At 36.8% G+C, this 19,593-nt stretch overlaps 3 protein-coding genes across 3 annotated transcripts; 1 reads left to right on the top strand and 2 right to left on the bottom strand.

Moving 5' to 3' along the window:
• Positions 1-852: 852 nt before the first annotated feature.
• LOC141652447 (peptidyl-prolyl cis-trans isomerase CYP21-4-like) lies at positions 853-5,215 on the bottom strand. Its single transcript, XM_074459914.1, has 8 exons — positions 4,956-5,215; positions 4,537-4,731; positions 3,628-3,667; positions 3,402-3,443; positions 3,128-3,213; positions 1,990-2,127; positions 1,742-1,892; positions 853-1,356 (listed from the first exon to the last, which is right to left on the bottom strand). The coding sequence occupies exons 2-8, from the start codon at positions 4,686-4,688 to the stop codon at positions 1,267-1,269; spliced, it is 699 nt and encodes a 232-aa protein (XP_074316015.1). The 5' UTR covers positions 4,689-4,731; positions 4,956-5,215; the 3' UTR covers positions 853-1,266.
• A 3,299-nt stretch (positions 5,216-8,514) lies between these two features.
• LOC141652445 (uncharacterized) lies at positions 8,515-13,302 on the bottom strand. Its single transcript, XM_074459911.1, has 4 exons — positions 13,149-13,302; positions 11,522-12,565; positions 10,229-10,306; positions 8,515-9,992 (listed from the first exon to the last, which is right to left on the bottom strand). Exons 2-4 carry the CDS (start codon positions 12,389-12,391, stop codon positions 8,772-8,774), a joined length of 2,169 nt encoding a protein of 722 aa, XP_074316012.1. The 5' UTR covers positions 12,392-12,565; positions 13,149-13,302; the 3' UTR covers positions 8,515-8,771.
• Positions 13,303-14,611: 1,309 nt separating this feature from the next.
• Positions 14,612-18,990, top strand: LOC141652446 (dihydroorotase, mitochondrial-like). The gene is made up of 9 exons (XM_074459912.1): positions 14,612-14,815; positions 15,194-15,270; positions 15,691-15,836; positions 15,935-16,116; positions 16,915-17,051; positions 17,791-17,956; positions 18,070-18,186; positions 18,368-18,528; positions 18,646-18,990. The coding sequence occupies exons 2-9, from the start codon at positions 15,241-15,243 to the stop codon at positions 18,835-18,837; spliced, it is 1,131 nt and encodes a 376-aa protein (XP_074316013.1). The 5' UTR covers positions 14,612-14,815; positions 15,194-15,240; the 3' UTR covers positions 18,838-18,990.
• Positions 18,991-19,593: the final 603 nt, after the last annotated feature.

Raw genomic sequence — 19,593 nt, 5'->3', positions numbered from 1 at the left:
TTTAGGCCGGTATTAATGTTTTTGGATGCATTTTTTTTTTACATTTCTATTGTAATTATGTAGTTGGTCTAAATTAATTTCATTTATTCCGAATGTAAAATTATTTCATAGTATTCTTGCTAAGGCGAAAATTGTCGCATGTTTGTATTGGCGGACGATTTGAAGAAATTAATTATTTGCACACCAACGGGTCCCACCATAACCTGAATTTCAAAAAAAAAAAAAAAAAAATGTACAAATGACGTGGCACATTCTGCATTCAGCATTGTCTTCTGAATTAATAAAGATAAGATTGTTATATAAAACGGTTAAGACAAATATTTGAGCATACCAAATTGTTTCATGCACAAAAAATTGATCCTTGCCGCTCATTAAAGTATTTTATATTTAGGCTTATCTTTTATTCTTTAAACTCAAAATGGATCTTAAAATCTACTCATAATAATTTATTTTTGAAGACTATCCAGACTCTCATATTTCTCCACTTTATCTTGTTCGTGGTATATTTTTATGTGTTGGGCTTACTTAACCTATTACGCTCGTCTTCCAATAAGATAGTCTCATAGGAAAGTGTACCTAATACTGATTTGTGTTGGATTTATTAGACTTTGCTCCTCTGGGCTTATACTGGTAAGAATTAAGAAATCAAAACTCATGGAGGCAAGAAGGCCCAATCTATATTTAAACAATTTGTGTTTCAACTATCAACATTGGGGGAAAGCACTGTTACTAATTTTGTTCATTACTCATGCGTAAGCCTTGCTCGATGCTCATTGACAATAAGCATGACCAACAAAATCCATTGTCGACTTTAATAATCCCAAAAATGTTACAAAACCAAATGCTCAACCATTATCTTAAGAGTCAGAAACACTGCAAATGCATAGATTAGCGTCTACTACAGATATTACAAGCAAACCCATGTACTTACAGGAACGCTACGCTTGTGAACTGGTGAAGATAATAGAACAAAATACGAAACTCACAAAAAGGGACCAGATTCGAAGGTGCAGTCAATAAAAGGGTTGCATGGTTAAGGCCAAGCATTTGGAAATCATAACCTTGACTATTAGCAGACCAAATATGAGGCCTTTCTGTGTCTACAATAGCCACTAAGTACTAACCATGTTATAAACTCATGTCATAAAGAAATTAATTAGTTGGTTGTACACCTACCAACGGATTCACCATCAACAGCAAACATAGACCTCCTGTGACACACTGGGACAAAGTTCAACTGTCGTCTTCAAAAAGTAAGAAAACTGGCTACGTCGTATTTTGCTCAAGGGTTACCTCCATGATGCCAATGGCAGATTTGGGTACATAATGGTCGTCAGTATCCACTTCCTCAATTTCCTGCCAGAAACAACCATTAATCTTATCAAGGGACCCGACTGAACGTAGTCATGTACTAATTGGATTTACATTATAATGAAATTATTTGGCAGCTTAAGGTTGTGGGTTTCTTAAATTTAGGTTGTCATGCAGGGAAGAAGATAATATACATTGGCAAGAGACGGAAAATTCTACTTGTTAATTTTACATGAGTGAAAATTTTTGAGCCAACTAATTGTAAACTTATCACTCTCAATGAAATTTATGTGTGTACATGGCTTATGCCCACTATGCTAAAAGCAATTCTAGGAAGTATTGGTCTTCAGATGCATAAAAATACAAGTTCGGCATTGTAGCTTTTAAAATTTGAAGGAAGCATAATACAAGATCAAATGTAAACATTTACCTGAACGACATCCTCTCCTTTAACCACTCTTCCAAATACATTGATCTTCTCATTGAGATCCGAAATAGGTGCAGTTGTTATGTAAAGCTGGAAACCCGTTAGATCTTTTTTTGCAATAGAGGTACCAACCATAAATGCCTCGTGCTTTACACTGCATATGCACGAAAAGTTCACTTATATAGACATGCTAGACTAAACACAAACAACAAACACTAAAGCACTGAATAAACAGTAAAACATTAGTAAACCTTTTATCGAGTCGGTCGTAGTGCTTCCCCCTAAGGGTCCATTCTTCAGCAGCACCAATACTGTTGACCTCTCCTGCCTGTATCACGTAATGCTTTATCACCCGATAAAATTGCATCCCATTAAAGTGGCCCTTTTGACTGCAGAAGTAACATCCCAAGTGAACCTCTAATAATGCTTCTGTTTTTCACCAACAATTTATATTGCCTTTTTCATTTGTGAGGGGAAGGGAATTCGAAAAGATTGCATATATGTTTTTCATTGCACTCATCTAACTACACCAATTACCCAGGAAACTACCTACAGGATGACAGTTCACATCAGTTGCCCAGACAAGAATAATGGCCAGATTATCACATTCTCTATGCGAATTCAACAAAGGGTTTTGGTTCCTCGCCTCAAACAAGTCCATCGAGATTTTCGGAAAACTACTTTAGTCATTAAACCACTGAACTAAATGAATAGCCTTCTGAAGGTTGCAGGGTTGTAAGAGAAAGGCACTGTGAGGGGATGGGAAATGAGGAAGTGTTAATCTACATCGAGCCATTACTCTTAAAACCACATATAGGATGACAACTTGCAATTGCTGTCAAAGATGAGCATTCAGTAGGGCAGAACAATAGCATCTCAGTGGTGGCAGAGCCGAGATTCGAAGGTAGGGGGCTAGAATATATAGATTATGAACTTGAGGGGGAGGGAGAATTACTAGTGCAATAGGGTCATAGATGACTGCAAATTTTACAAATTGTCTTGATAAGCATTACTAGAATTTTTTTAAACTGAATTTCTTCATATTTATGTTGGTTAGGAGGGCGGCAAACCCTGCTACCCCCTTTGCCACTGATCTCAGGGTCATAACTCATAGATGACTTGCGATTGTTCTGAAATTCATTTTAGAAATTATCTTGATATTACAAGTCTGACAAACAACTTACACAAAAATTGTACTACTTATTAACACAGTGGGGACTATATGAGCACATGCAAGGAAAATGTGTCCGACCTCAAAAAGGGATATAACTGAAACATATAAGAACAAAAAAGAGGTTGTATACGATAATTTGTCACACTGACCAACAGCTAAGTGCTATTGTACTAACAGAACGCAAGAAAACAAGTTATATGAGCCAGCTGACATACCAGAACTCGATGAATTTATCAACTACTTCGGGAGATGCGTCCTTTAACAATTCAACCACTATCAAGCCTTTTGAAGTATGAAGGGTCTGGCATATGATGATGTGAAAAAAAATGAGCCGTTTAAAAAGAGAAAAGAGTCTAACTACACACTGAACTAAGTAATGTACTAACAAAAGAGACCCAATCACCCAAAACAAAGACAGCAAGAGATTACAAACAAACTACACTTAGATAGCTCTACATAGAATCATAGAAGAGGTAATCCAGTACATACCGCATAACTGGGAACAGCAGGATTTTTGGAATCACTAAGATCCTATTGGACAATAAGGCAAAGATTGAATGAAACTGAGTTAGTTAAGTGCATCAACCGCATGATAAATATGGCTTCCATAATCGAAAAATGATGCCAGTTTGCAGCTAGCTTTTACATAAGCAGTAATTCAGCGAGTTTAATACTAATTAATGTCAAGATGAAGTATAAATGCTAGCATTTGTACCTTCCGTCCCATATGAATTTGCTCTGTTTGGCTAACTGATCTGCACATAGATTTACAAGAAAGCAACTGTTATGAACCGGTAAACTCCTGCTAAATCACGCACACTCAATTCAAACCACACCATACTACATGTTGCAATATACTCCCTACAGTAAAGCATCCATTCTGTAAATCTAAAAGTAGCACATACGCAATCATAATTTTAATCGTAACGGATAACTACCGAACTTAAGCCAAATCATACTTGATCAACGAGAGATGTAACCTAAATTATACATTCCCAGATCAGAAACAGCTCCAAAAGTACACTATTAAGCTGGCTTTTCCATAACTTGAGCAACAAACAACCACAACTTAGTATTGCAATCTCCAAATTAAAACCTTAACAACAAATACAATTACACAGTGCATCACCTAGTTGACCAAATTCTAGATTCAACGGTATAATAAACACAAAAAGGAATGTAACAAGTTAAAGTTAATATACACATACTTGTACAGCTATTCACCAAGAACTGAACTTTCCCAACAACAACATTACCCTACTGCCTCAATGGCACCCACAAATTGCAGGGTAAGGGGAGTTGGATATACACAGCCTTATCCCGTCTTAGCAGCACAAAAAGGCTGTTTTCGAATGACCCAGACCCCAGTAACTGAAATTTCCTACTTAATTACCCAGTAACAAAAGTGGAGGAACCTAAGTAACTGAATCAGAACCATCATAAATTGCGGGGTAAGGGAAGTCGGATGTAGGCACTCAAGAACTGAACTTTCCCCCATTATACAAATTACCCAGAAACCAAAGTAGAGAAAACCAAGCAATTGAATCAAAACATACAAAAATGAAGTAAAAATACCAAAAAAGAATCAAACTTTTCAAATAAAAAGTAAAAAAAGAAGAGAAACCTGTTGGAAAAATGCCTGTAAGTGGAAAAGATGAAGAAAAGAACCATGAAAACAATCAAACTGAACAAAATGATTGTAGTTGGACTGATCCTACTTGGGACTTTCTTCTTCTTGCTTTGCAGCAACAAAGCTTGTGGCTTAATCTTTGCCATCTTCCTTTATTACTATACACCAAAAGTTGTAAACCTTTTTTACCTAAAAATTCAAAACAAAGTAAGTTTCATCAGTCAATACGATCAGAAAAATTCGTTTTAAAGTATCCCATGATTGCAGTGGTGGATCTAGGGGGCTAGTTGCTAGGGACGCTACCCAAACAATGGAAAATATTCGATTGTTAGCTATTTGATTTGTTTACGAAAAATTCTGGCTCTACATAATTGGATTTGAAAATCATAAAGATGAGGGATTTAGAGACGTACCCAAAATGGAAATTCAGGAAGAAAATGTGGGTCAATGAAATCTAAGTGTGTCCTTTTGACAAGGGTGAATCTCCACGCTTGTGCATCTCTTTTTGGAGTATAAAAGAACACAAAAATAAATAAAAATTGTGCATCTAGCGTATAATTCTACACAATGTGTAATGGTTGGTTGGCCGATGAACTGATGATGCGGTGGCATATTGGATTTGGTACGTACTGACGTACATACGTTCGTTTTTCAATAGTGATGTTCCAAATGTTCTTCGTTTGATGGTTGAACCATGATATATAGTATATACATACCGAAGAGGTCTTAGGCCGATGGTTAAGATTAGAGCTGGCAAACTATGACACGACATGATATTTAATGGGTTTGGGTTGAGCTCTCTAAACACGAACCCGACACGAATGACCTGTTTACTAAATTAATCCTAATTTTTCCGATCCTCCATCACATAAATATACTTAAACTTTCCAAATATGGATATGACACGAAAACACGACACGAACCCGACACGAAATTAACAGGTTAGGGTTGAGGTTTGATGACCCATTTATGTAAGTGGGTCGACACGAACACGACACGATATTTAATTGGGTCGGGTTTGGGTTGGAGGGTTTGTGACCCGTTTACATGTAACACAAACACGAACCCGACACGACCCGATCTGTTTGTCAGGTCTAGCTAAGATGGAGGTATTATGAAAATAAAGTACAGGGTTAAATTCCGCTTCTCATATACTCCCTTCGTTTCGATCAATTGTTATTTATTTCCGTTTTAGGGTGTATCACTCATTTGTTATTTATTTCTAATTTTGGTAAATTTATGCAAGTGGACAAGTGGGGTATGTGATATGGGCAAGTGGACACGTGAGATAGCTCCTTTATTTATTATTATTTTTCTCTTTTTTTCTCATTTTCTTGGTCTTTGTGCCAAAATAGATAGATAACAAATGATCGAGACAGAGAAAGTATTATACTGGCCTTGCGCTCCATTTGACACAAATAAAAAACAACAGTTTAAAATACTTTACTATGGAGTACGAGATTATTAGGAATATTAAATTGTTGCTTTATGTCTATTTCAAAGTGTAAAAAACAACAGTTTAAAATACTTTACTATGGAGTACGAGATTATTAGGAATATTAAATTGTTGCTTTATGTCTATTTCAAAGTGAGTGTCTTACTAAATTTTTGGTCATCTCAATGGCATTAGCAATAGACGAACCTGCAAGAGGTTTGTTCTCATGCCACATAAGTTATGATACATACTTATCTACCTACAAACCCCATCCCAACAATAGATAAACTTTTTCAAGGTTCATAACATGGCCCACACATATTATTACTCCTCTCACACTCTCTTTCTACAAACTCGTATACTACCTAGTAACCATTCTCAACAACAAACCTCAACACTCATGTCTAGCAATAAGAGGTTTGTTGACAAACCTGAAAAATAGAGGATATATCATCGCACAAACCCGTTGACAAACCTCTATTGCTACTGCCCTTACTTACAACTTTGTGAAGTCTTGTTATTTTGCTAGTCTGTATCTGTTGATTAAGGTACAATTACAAGCCTTAAGTTGTTATAAGTTTGCTGTCAAAAAAAAAAAAAAAAAAAGGATCCTTAGCAACCGGACAAAAGGAAAGCAAAGATTTCGGTGAACCTTCCTTGAAACTTGTTAATCGGTTAAAAGCCCAGGCAAAATTTGATGGCAACATCATTCCGTCTTGTAGAATAACAAGATTATGGATAAATAGTAATACGAACTACGAAGTAGAGTACATTTTTTTCATTTTTAGCAAGGAAAAAAAAAATCTTTTGCAAAACACTCATTAAACAAAAGTTTATGCCCTCCAAAAATATGAAGGTGACTGAAACTGGGCAGTTGCATTGGGTTTTCAGTTGCAGCAGTTGCATTGGGTTCTTGTAGCATAACAATACATCCTATTATCCCAGTGTTCGATCATGAAGGTTTGTGTCGGTCTGCATACGGCTGACAGTAACTGCACAATGCTACTGCTCTACTTGCCTTTCAGTTTGTATCTCATTTTCATTTCATCAAAAAATTTCAAATATTTTTATGTAATCGTGGGCAACAAGTGAAAGACTTTTTACAAGTCAAGAAGACTGGTTTTTCTTCCTTATTCCCAACAGTTTACGCAAAAGAATTGTTCAATCAGCCGAATTATATAATGCTCAACTTGGGATATAATCATCAGACATACAACCTCCCCACTAAGTTTTATGTTCTTCCAGGAATGAGACTGCCTTGAGAAAGTCTTATTATAAGTTTATAATAGACCTCTCTACCGTCAAATTTTAACTAAAATATAAACTGATGGGTTTCGGAAATTTTATAAAAATCAACTAGTGTATATTTTTTAACTCGCCATCTATTATCTGACTAGAATGTTTTATAATGCATAGTGATGATACAAGGTAGAAAATTCCCAACACCTAGGAAGAAATTACTCTGTAATAATCTTCCGATGTTACAGTTGATTCCTCTCTTTTCCGGTTTTGACGATGTCGTTGGTTGTTGAGGTAATGCATTCAATTCTAGAATTTTGGAATACTACTATATAATGTAGTCCTGAAAAAATGACTTCTCATTCAATTTGTCCAAAAATATCACAGAAAATTTCAGTTCATTCCTACTGCTGGCTTTGGACTTAGGTGCGCATTATTACAGGCATGGCGAAGAAGGTACTTAACTGTTTATCTTGAAATCTTGCATCTTAGAAAAATCTTTCGAGTTTTTATTTTAATGTATGGTGATGTAGAGAACTCTATTGAAAATAACCAATGGCGGAAAAAGAAGTCAGAAGGAAATACTCACTGCAGTGGCAAAAATCGAAGGTACGTCAGTTTTTATCAATTCAGCTTGGTTCAGTACTTCAGTTTATAAGTATGTAACTGCTACGAGTACTTCTATAACAGTTTTATATATAAACAGGTGTAGAAAAGCTGGAAATGGATAGCAACAAGGGTGTCCTTACAGTGGTAGGGGAGGTCGAGCCAGTGCCGATATTTAAAGCACTGAAGAAGATTGGAGTGAAGCCAGAAATCATGAGTGTGGGACCGCCAAAGCCGGCAGGACACAGTCCTAATTGTTGGTGTAGCTTATGCCGCCCACAAAGCGATCAGCAACCTACTTGGTATTCTGGTCCAGGAGCTCCATGTGCGCCGCCCTGCTGCAATAACTCATACTGCAACCAATGCCAGCTTATTGCTGTAAGGTACCCTGTTTCATCAGATACAGGACAGTGCTCCATACTCTAAAGACCTTCCTAGTTTGATTTTGCTTGATGGTTCTTGATTATCCCATCTTTCATTTCAATTTTTCAAAATTTCTTCGGTTAAACTTATGCTTCGATTGCTGACTGTACATATCTGTATATATTCAGGAACATTTTTTTTAGTACATCTCTTTTGCTCTCATTTCCTTATGAACTGTATGGTCATGTGACGAACTGACTGGTATAAATTCACTGTCCTTGTAATGCCTCTACGGCTCTGCTCCATTTTGATGTGCTTGCATACAAACAGATCCAAAAGGTCTATGAATATATATGGATACAATACGGAATAGCAAATAAGTTGAGACATCTAAACAGTCGCAGAGCACAAAACCATACAAAAAGGGCTGCAATAGAAAGTTCAGGACTTGTGCCAACGCCAACGTTGAAAATACACTAGAAACACAAACTGCAGCTATTCTGCCAATAGTACAATTCTATTTTGACAAAATTGCAAGGCACATTAAACATGTCACAGCTTCAAACATGGTGAACGGCAGTCAACTTTATTTCTGTCGACCTCTTCCACCTCCGAAACGGCCTCCTCTGTGTTGAAAAGACGTCCTTCCTCGGCCTCTGCCAGGAGAGGCACCTTGGCGAGTTTGTGAGGAAGCCTCTTCATTTCCAGGAAAACTAGTTGCTGGGGAAAAATTAGAGCCTGGCCTCGTTGGTTGTTGTGGTCCGTTAGGTAAGAATCCTGGGAACATGGGTAACTGAACATTTGGAGCAACGGCATTGAAATTTGGAGCACCGGCCATAAATGGAGCCTGAAAAGAAGGATTTGCACCCATCATGCCTGGCCAAGGTGAATTTGGGGCACCGGCATTGAAATTCATAGGACCAAAAGAGGAACCATTATTTCCAGTCACTAATTGACTGCTGCTGAAATCAAACTGTTGCTGAAATTGTCCCGGATTTCCTGTAGGGAACATTTGTTGGTTTTGTTGTAGCCATGGCATACAATTGGGTTGAAAGCCATTAGGTAAGGCCATGGCCATATTTGGGTGATGTGATGGCATCCCATTTCCCCAATTGCTATTTAACAGAAGCTGAGCTAGCGGTGGCATCTGAGGAGTTGCGTTAGACCCACCAAGAAAAACAGGGCTCTGTTGATTGCCGTGACCTAAGGACTGTGCACAAGGCCCACCAGAAAATCCTTGCACAAAGGTGGGTCTACCGGACTGATTACCCTGACTGAAGAACGGTGATGGAGGCCTCAACTGCTGCTGCAATTGGTTAGGCTGTGGATGTCTGACTGTAGGAGGCTGAGAGATAAACGGTTGATTATTATTAGTCGACGAGTTTTCTCTACTTTTGGTGTTCTTCTTGTTCCCTGGCCGTTCACTCTCGTTGTTGTTCTCTCTCTTGGACTTCTTCAACATTTTCTTGTATTCAGCCTCCTTCTCGTCATCAGAGAACTCTGTCTCATCACATATTTCTTCATCATTTTCACCAGAAGCATCATATCCTTTCCTATAAAGATTCTTGTCATTGAGTATATGGTCAACAAACTCCGGGACAAAACCTATCGTCAAGCCATTTTGAATATCAGAGGGAACTTCACTTTCTGAATTATAACGAATGATATAGTATGGAGTTTTCACAGGCCCGAATATTTCGTCTACTATGCCTAGCGGCAACCTTCTCTCAGCTATCCATAATATTGACCCTTCACTAAGCGGATTGTGCTTTTCTGATCCTTCAACAATTACTTGAGTACCCAAAACCTGACAAATGTTAGACACAACTACATTTAGTAGGGGGACAATAACTGAAGCTGGGAGATAGAAGGGATAAAAATATGCCATTACACATAACAACAATAACAAGCCTTAGTCGAAGACGATTTAGGCTCGGCTAACAAGAATCATAGTATGGAACTGTTGTACACTTGTACCAGACTCCTAGTATACATACAGCTAAAATCTAGGTCACATCAAAGGTTAGGACTTGTGAATCTTACCGATAAGACAACTCCCACAGGCAATATTTGGTGGTCTGGCTGCAAACTGACTGTGACTTGAGGAACTGGAGGAAGAACCTGAAATCAAGAATAAAAACCAATTTCGAAGTCTTTAGGACAATCATGAATGTTTTAAGAAAAATAAAATCATATAACCTATGTAACTGGATTAGAAACGGTCACACATCAGTACATTCCATAACAAAATATATGCAGCCCCATACAAGACAACAGCCTGTTTCCAGAAGACCGGCAAAGGGGCTGACATTAAACTTTATGCACCAAATAAATCCAAATAGAAATTTGATAGCAAACTAAAAATCAATCTACAGAAAAAGGAACAGTAAGAGAGAGACGCATCAAGGATGGGTGCAAGTATCCTGCATGAAGAATTTAAGACAAAATCTGAGCAAGGCAATCAAGTTTTCCAGGTCTACAATCAGAAGAAAACAGAAACTTTCAATAGGCACAGAGCTCTGCAGGTTATCTGAAACTAGCAATTGAGTCAAGTTTTTTTCTGGTAGTGTCACAAGTATTAAACAAATACAGAAAACTAATCAAGTTTCGTGATAAAAAGTAAACATTAGAACAAAGTCTGGAGACATGGCCACACAAATGATGAAAGGAGATCCTTCTTGATGAAGAGCTTGCGAAGTATGCTCCGGCAGTATGGTCAGGACTCAGGGGACTCAGGGCTGATCAGGAAATGTTCAGAAGAAAAACGATATTTTTTCCCCTCTCCGTGATTATTGTTAAACAGTACGACAAGTCACAGCAAATTAATAAATAATGTACGTGTACCAAATCATACATTGAATCAACGGACTAGGTGAACCATATGAGAAGTTTGCGGACTAATATAGAATTACATATACATAAACTGGATATTAATGCACATATTTCAGAGGGTAAATATTATTCTGAACACAAATTATTTTATCTTATAGAGCCTTCACCACTTAGCAGGCGCAGTAAAAAGGAAAAAAAACAGAACTTTTTGCTCTTATACAGCAAATTATTCACATATGTATTTTCATCTCTTAAAACTACTATGGAATATGCAGGTGGTAAATAAAACTCCTAGACGAGTAGTACATTCTTTTGAATTATTCATATTTATTTTCATCTCTTAAAACTAATATGGAATATGCAGGTGGTAAATAAAACTCCTGGACGAGTTGTACATTCTTTTAGAATAAACTGAAGCTATTGAGCTAAGGTTTCTGAACAAGCATTCATCATTGATGGGGCAAAAAGAACAAAAGCAAAGAATGAAAAGAACACTTAGGTTACCTGTAGTTCATTCTTTGACCTGATAGGTTCCTTGGGCAAATCGTCATCAATATCATTTCCAAGTTCTAAATCATGACAATACCCAGCTGCAATATCTTCCTGATTCACATCATCGTCACTGTCATCGTCATCGTCATCACTCTTGGCACCCGTCCAAGAAACCATTTTCTCTACATCAGTATCCAATACTTCACCTATTTGCACATCACCTTTCGGCTCAATGCCATCTTGCTTAAAATTACAAAGTGCCTCCTTTTTAACTAACTCATCTTTGTCATCGTCACTTCCACTGCTACTCGAGGACGCTGCAGACGAAGAAGAAGATGACGCTGCTGATGATGAAGAGGTTTCACTCTCAGACTCGGATTCTGACTCTGAATTTGACTCCGGATCATCACTGACAATACTGGAGTTCAGCTTCAAGTCCCTTCCAGCAGCCGACCTATCCTCAGCAACCAAAGAAACTTTCTCCAGGCCTTTCTCAATAGAGCAACTCAGACTCCCCAATTTGCCACAACTCTTATCATCAACTATGCCACCGCCAAACCCATTTTGAACTTTGTCACTTGAGGTTATGACACCTGGGTCTAGATTGTCTTTGGTTTCAGCACTGCCTAAATCAGTATTTATGAAACTAAGCATACTAGAATCTTCTAATCCATTTGATTTCACTATACTAACTGGTCCATCCCTATGTTCCACTACAAGCCCATCTGTTCCACAACATTCAACTTTCAAAGATTCTGAATTTTCCTTCTCATTCATATCTTGAGCTGAAAGTTTGTCAATTGGATTTGCAAAACAACCATTGTCAGCAAGATTACTTCCAATTTCAGCTTTGTTGCGCTCTATACTATCAGGAGCGTCCATTTCTTTGACTGAATCCTTAATGCAGTCAAAATCTACAAAGGGTTCAATAGATGCAAGTGAGAAACGAACACTGTCACGACTAAACTAATATCTTTCTGATTAGTCTGACGTTTTGCTCTTCAGATGGTCAACGACTCCGTCTGTCTCTTCACCAGCAGATTCACAGAAAAAAACCTATCATCTCCAAAAACACCCAATTAGATTTTGAGGGGCAAGATTTAATCTTTCTACCACTACAATTCGGGAAAGTGCACCAAGAAGGATACAGTATTGAAAGAGCCAAGCCAACCTTGGACATAAAGAGAGTTGAATAGCATTCGATATCCAATTAAAGTTAACATCTTTACAGACAAAAGGTGAAACCAAGAAGGCTAGAATGAAGTTTAAATAATCAAAGGTAAATAAATGATTGGGACGGATGGAGTAACATTTGTATTTGATATTGTTTCAAAGTCTCTCAATTGCATTACCAATATTTCAGCTCTAAACATCGAATCTTGACTCTGTCACAGTTTGCAGGAAACACTGTGTTTTCATATAAGCCTCTAGACAAAATAATTCTAGTATATTCTAGTATATGTGTTGAACTAGTGAAACATGGTATGACAACAGAATATTCAAAAGATAAAAGCAAACAGAATATAAAACAAGTAGAAACACAAAAAGTAAAAGAAAAAAGAAGAGGAAAAGAAAAGAGAAATGGAGACAGTAAAAGTGAAGAAGAAGAAGAAGAAGAAGAAAGAAGAAGAAGAAGTACCTGTTAATGGGGGCAAAGAAGGAGGCGTTTACAAAGAGAGCTTTCTTTGACGAAGGTATTGTGTACTTCTGTGTTGTCTAGCTCTTACTTTAGGGCTGCAGTATTAACAGTTGACACACAAGAGCGCGTACTACACTACGGTCGGTAAGGTCATACTTTACTATTGACCTATGTTTGCTAATTGGCACCAAAGATGAGTTAAGATGGAATCCTTTATCTATAAAAGCTGAAGCCAATAAAGCTCTTTTATTGGTCCATGGTTTTAAAGATTAAAAAGAAAAAAAATTAAGGTAGGACTCTCCATGTTCATCCTACACATTTAATAACCCTCTCTCCTATATTTGATTTGATTTGTTCTTCTTTTACTCCTTTTCATACTACTGAGTTTATGATATTTTAATTTTAGTTTTAACTTTTTTTTTATAATTACATATACATATTATACATATATATTTTCCTAAAATGTTAGGAATACATCTGAACGAAAACAATTAAAAAAATACAAAATGAATAAAATTACAAATTATTTGTACTGGTTTTCTTATTGATAGGCACCCAAATAACATTCTTATACAAAAAAAAATGCAAGTCTCGATAAGAATTAAAGCACATTCATATAATTATAATTCATAATGTTAAGAAATATACAAAATTTAGCAAAATTTGAAAAAGATTCATATAATTATAATGTTAAAAAAAATACACATGATAAAGATTTTAATGATTATAAAAAAGTACCAGCACTAATTTTCTTATCTTAAAAAAAAACAGAAGTCTTACAAAGCATTATTATGAGACAAAAACATTTATTTAGTAATCAGGCATCTACAATATCATATTTACAATTTCAATACCGTCATTTGAATTTAACATTTGAATAAAGAAGCTCAATTCATTATATGTGGTTACAATAATAAATAAGAGGCCCGATTAAATTCGATACCGTCTCTATGGACAATTTATATTATTACGATATTGAACACTTAACATCTGTTGTTACGACCCGTGCATTTTTTTGCACGGTTGTAAAACTAGTATTGGTGTTAAATCTTAAAATTGGTTAAATATTATCCCGTATTATATATAGTAAAAACAAATTTTTTGGTATTTACTAAGTTTTAAGACGAATAATAAATACTGCCACGTGGTAGTAATAAAGACAAAAACTTTTGATACTCCCTCCGTCCGGTTATTTGTTGTCCTTTGGTTTTGGCACAAAGACCAAGGAAAGAGGAGAGGGTCAATAACTAAATGACATGTTGACCAAATTGAGTGTGAATAACCAAACTGTTCATCAAATGCATTCTTAAAATAGAAAGGACAACAATTGACTGAGACACGCAAAATGGAAAATGACAACAAATGAGCGGGACAAACATAGTACCCGCCTTAACTCTTAAATGAGAATTTGTGCATTTTTATTAGCTAGTATTTTATAGAACGGCTTTAATTATCAAGGAATTATGATCGTGCCTATGTGTATTTGAACACCTTGTGTGTCTAGGTCTCCGTAAGTAATTAATCAAAAGTAGCGTGATTATTAGATCTGGGTTCGAAACTCCTTTAATACACATACAGAGTTGCTTGGAAGCATCTGTCCCAAAAACATAGCGTGAAAACTCCAGTGCAGCAGTACTGCAGTACCTCAACCTTGCCTACTTAACGGGGTATGTTTCTTCTCTTTTCAATTTTGATGGCTGTTATTAAGGTGTTTGCAAATGGGGCTTTCAACCAATGCACCCAACTTTCTTCATTTCTTATCAAAGATCAATTCTTTCTCCTGTAATCTTGAATTTTCTCATTTTAGTTGCGGTACTGTGTCATTCCTGGTTTTACCATTGTTTTTGTTTTGATTCTGGATTTCTGTCAATTGATTAATACCAGGAAATTCATTCTAGATATTTGAGTAATGATATGAAATCGTTGATATTTTGGGTTATGAATTTTTGGTTATCTTTACATTTCACCTTTGACAAATTTTGATGTCAATTAGAGTGGGATTTATATTTGTAATTTTAGCTTAATGTGTACACTTGCTTCTGTAGGAGGATATTTCTGATCGCATTTGCATTGGGTTTGCAAGCATTTGCAGATGATAAACGCTTCCGTCTTGTCATGCAAAGTAAGCCATACCTGCTTATACTCTTTTGCTGATTTCTTGAACTTTTAATGGCGTAATTCACAGAATGACATTGTTGTAGTGTAGACTGTATGTAGAGTATCTTCTTTCATGATGAATATGTCTCAGAGACAATTTCTGTAAGAGGGTCTATTAATGTGATTTTCAAGGGAACAGCTTTTGTTATTTCGGAGTTCCATAAAAATTGGGTTTGTCGGATATATAGTTTTTGGTTGAGAAAGATAGTAACTTTGTAGGCGGAAACTTTGGTTGTGAGCTCAAGGGATTGAGAATTTGTAGTCATACTTGTATCAAGTTACTGACACCTGATTTCACTGTATCTTACCTATTGATCTTCATTCTTCATTCTATACCTATAATTCCAACTAAAGTTTACGGCTCATCTCCTGGTAACTTCTTTAGGTATCAAGTTACCCCATCCTCAAAATTCCGAGGTCTAGCAAGACAAACTTTGGGGCAGAAAAGATGGAACTCACATTAACACGTCCTGATGATTGGCATCTGCATCTTCGTGATGGAGACCTTCTAGCTGCAGTTGCTCCTTACAGGTAACTCATGATAGGAAGAATGATGGACCTTGCTATGTGTACTAGACTAATGTAGCTTATAGCTTATGTAAGACGTGTTGTATCCTTCTCCTGTTCAGTGCTAAACATTTTGGAAGAGCAATTATCATGCCAAATCTGAGGCCGCCTGTTACCACTACAACGGCTGCTGTCGCTTACCGAGAATCAATCATGAAGGTCGTGCCTGGTGGGAGTGACTTCAATCCCCTTATGACCCTCTATTTGACTGATAAGATGAGCCCTGATGAGATCAAACTTGCGAGTAAGTGTGACTTTTAGTTTAAGCTAAAAGTTTATTGACCATGTTCTTCAGACTAATTTGCTGCTTCTTGTATGTCAAAGGGTAAAATTACCTCTTTCTATATCTTCTTCTTGGTGGTGTCTAGCGAGGTTGGGTTGCAGGAAAGGGAAGGGGAGGGAACGCTAACTATACATACTACCTCAGTACTCCTTAGTTCTAGACTTCTAGATGCTGGAGCAAATTCAACTATAGATTTTTAGTTTACAATCCCCTATATCGTGTTCTATTATTATACTCCCTCCGTCCCGGTCGATTGTTGTCCTTTGGTTTTGGCACAAAAATTAAGGAAAGAGGAGAGAGGCAATTATTAAATGACAAGTGGAATAAATTGAGTGTCAATGATCAAATTGTTCATCAAGTTCATTCTTAAAATAGAAAGGACAATAATTGACTGAGACACCCCGAAATGGAAAAGGACAACAAATGACCGGGGCAGAGGGAGTACTACTTAAATTACTGTCATTAACTCTAACTCTCAATCTGTCTCTTCATCCACCTGCTAAATTTTTCACTGTAACATTTTAATACCAAGAAAACAAATAAAGGTAAAGAGTGCCTCATAGGTAAATAGTGTCTCGCAGGAAAATAGTATCTTGGTCTACAAGCTCAATGCCAGTGAAACAAATGCCTTCCATCAATTGTACTCAGCACATTTTTGTAGGAGTGATAAAGAGACCTTTTATAAGTAGTTATGATCAACCAAACTGTACTCTGCAGTTATGCTCAATGGCCTCAATGTACAAAATTTTATTTTGACAGGAGAAAGTGGCGTAGTTTACGCTGTCAAATTGTACCCTGCTGGGGCAACAACTAATTCACAAGATGGTGTTACGGATCTTTTCGGAAAATGTTTACCTGTACTCGAAGAGATGGCTGAGCAAAATATGCCATTGTTGGTAAGTTCTTAATGTCTTCTTTCTTCAACTGATGAGAATTTTTATCAGCTCCATCTGTCATCATTCTTTAGCATTGTCTCTCCCCTTGACTGTTCTTTTATTACTCAAACTCCACACACATTTTGTCTGTTATTACCTCTTTACATGTTAATATTGGACCTCAAACATTGGGATGTTTAACATCTGTATACTTCCCTAGTTTTTGTCACGGGCTTCTTAACTGCAAATTGCAATTAAATGGTGACTTATTGACCTGTATATACTTGACATTCATCATCATTATCCAATATTTTGATCTTCTCTGTTGTACTCATGTCCCTTGTTTTATGCCTCACTGCGGGTGTCTTCATTCTCCCCTTTCAAGACATGGCTGATGGACTCTTTTTGTTCAACCATGAAAGATGTTTGTCATGTGGTTAGGGTTTTGAATCTTTTAATTATTATTTGGTGCACCTATAACTTGATAAGGGACAAACAACGGAGTGATTGTTAGTCACTTCCCAAAGTGACCACTGTTTATACGGATTACTGCGTAGTGAAACCTCTATTTTGCTTTGATGACACATTTGTGATGACTGTCATCAACTACTCATGCCTGCACAGGAGTATGTTCTTTAAAAATAAGTCACGGGCTTGTAATTTTTAGATGATTGACAAAGTTACCTTTTCTAGACATCCAAATCTACTCTTACTGATTGAGTCGAACCTCAGACTGATGATCTTTGTATTATCGATACAGGTCCACGGTGAAGTTACAGATTCTAATGTCGATATATTTGATCGCGAAAAGGTATTTATTGAAACAGTTTTACAACCCTTGATCCAAAGGCTCCCACAACTGAAAATTGTGATGGAGCATATCACTACAGCTGATGCTGTCAATTTTATTGAATCATGCACACAAGGTAAATTTTTACGGACTAATTTCTTACTGACATCTAGCCTTTTGGTTTAGTTTAGTTTCTTCCCCAGCCCCTTTGGCTTTCAGTGTATGATATGGACATCCCATTACTCTCAGGAAATGTAGCTGCAACTGTGACGCCGCAACACCTCATTCTTAATAGGAATTCTCTCTTCCAAGGCGGGTTACAGCCGCACAACTACTGTCTTCCTGTGCTCAAAAGAGAAACTCACAGTATGTTGCCAGACAACCTTAACAAGTCAGCCTTATGTAAAACCATAAAATAAGACACTTGTACAGGATATTTCGATCTATCAGCATTGTCGTAGTACAATAATACTTAAGTAAGACCGCCGTGGATCATAACTTTTTAATTTTTGCATGAATTAATTGTACATGGTTCTGGCTCATGTAGGACAGGCAATTGTGTCAGCGGTGACGAGTGGGAGTAAACAGTATTTTCTTGGGACTGATAGTGCACCTCATGAGAGACGGCGGAAAGAATCTTCATGTGGATGTGCAGGAATTTTCAATGCTCCTGTTGCTTTATCATTATATGCCCAAATATTTGAAGAGGTAATTTTTGAGGAATGCTGGTAACTAGTAAAAGTGCTTTGATTTTGTAACAGCATCTTCATTAGTTTGTTTGTCATAGCATTAACGGATGTTATGTTGCTTAATTTGATAATATAGGCTGGTGCACTTGACAAGTTAGAAGCATTTACAAGCTTCAATGGACCAGACTTCTACGGTCTTCCACGGAATACAAGCAAGGTGACGTTAGCCAAACAACCGTGGAAGGTACCGGAGCATTTGGGTTTTAATTTTGGAGAGATTGTACCCATGTCTGCTGGGGAAACACTTGACTGGCAAACATCTTCTTGATTCTTTAAGGCTCATTCCTTACTTCCATAGTTGTTGAATGCCTGAGGATATTGTAGCTCCTTGAATCATTAAATTACAGAATCTGTATGATTTTTTAAGGCTGCCTTACTTCCAAATTCCAATGGTATCGATGAAAGTCGTGTTTTTTGAGGCTAGGATTCTTTCTGATTCCCATCAAGGAACTGGATGGTCTTATTCTTTTCTACATTAAACCAAACTATTCAGGGAATTGTGGAAGATCCCTGCCCTGGTTTTGGAGAGAGTTTCTGAGATTAAATCAAGATGTAAACTGTGGTCAAATAAGAAAGACAAGAAACCATGATAAAAATAATAGGAATATTTATAATAGTTGGGCCTTAGGTTTTGGTTGAGATGGTTCATCTATCAAAAAAAGCATGCCAGTATTCCTTTTTAAGGGCTGATAAAAGAGCATGCCAGTATTCCTTCAAACGGCAGCATAGCCATAGACGAAGGCAGATGGAACATTGAATACAGTGACTTGTTTGATAAATCACCTTACATCTCACAGATCTATGACTCAACCTGAGTCGCAATTTAGTTAGGTAGCATTTGGAGATGTGGGTAGATTAGTTAAAACATGAAACGAAAGCTGCGATGAATAAGAATAATATTAGATAAGCATAATATAGCATTTGAATTTTAGCATCCAAACCAGAAATGAAGAACAATGATGAAGCCAACTCTGGAAATGAGACGTTGAAAAATAAAGATAAGGAATTGAATAATAAGAATGAC

The sequence above is a fragment of the Silene latifolia genome, chromosome 4, assembly GCF_048544455.1.
Source record: "Silene latifolia isolate original U9 population chromosome 4, ASM4854445v1, whole genome shotgun sequence".
In the NCBI taxonomy this organism is placed as follows: domain Eukaryota; kingdom Viridiplantae; phylum Streptophyta; class Magnoliopsida; order Caryophyllales; family Caryophyllaceae; genus Silene; species Silene latifolia.
The sequence above is the reverse complement of the archived record's forward strand: the minus strand, read 5'-3'. Positions and strand labels throughout refer to the sequence as shown.

Coding starts and splice junctions, on each gene's coding strand:
- LOC141652447 (XM_074459914.1), bottom strand. CDS start 4,688: ATGGCAAAGATTAAGCCACAAGCTTTGTTGCTGCAAAGCAAGAAGAAG. Junction 3,444..3,627: donor AAATTCATATGGGACGGAAG/GTACAAATGCTA, acceptor ATTGTCCAATAG/GATCTTAGTGATTCCAAAAA. Junction 3,214..3,401: donor CTGCTGTTCCCAGTTATGCG/GTATGTACTGGA, acceptor ATCATATGCCAG/ACCCTTCATACTTCAAAAGG.
- LOC141652445 (XM_074459911.1), bottom strand. CDS start 12,391: ATGGACGCTCCTGATAGTATAGAGCGCAACAAAGCTGAAATTGGAAGT. Junction 10,307..11,521: donor GGTCAAAGAATGAACTACAG/GTAACCTAAGTG, acceptor TCTTGATTTCAG/GTTCTTCCTCCAGTTCCTCA. Junction 9,993..10,228: donor CTGTGGGAGTTGTCTTATCG/GTAAGATTCACA, acceptor AACATTTGTCAG/GTTTTGGGTACTCAAGTAAT.
- LOC141652446 (XM_074459912.1), top strand. CDS start 15,241: ATGATAAACGCTTCCGTCTTGTCATGCAAA. Junction 15,271..15,690: donor CTTCCGTCTTGTCATGCAAA/GTAAGCCATACC, acceptor TAACTTCTTTAG/GTATCAAGTTACCCCATCCT. Junction 18,529..18,645: donor ATGCCCAAATATTTGAAGAG/GTAATTTTTGAG, acceptor TTGATAATATAG/GCTGGTGCACTTGACAAGTT.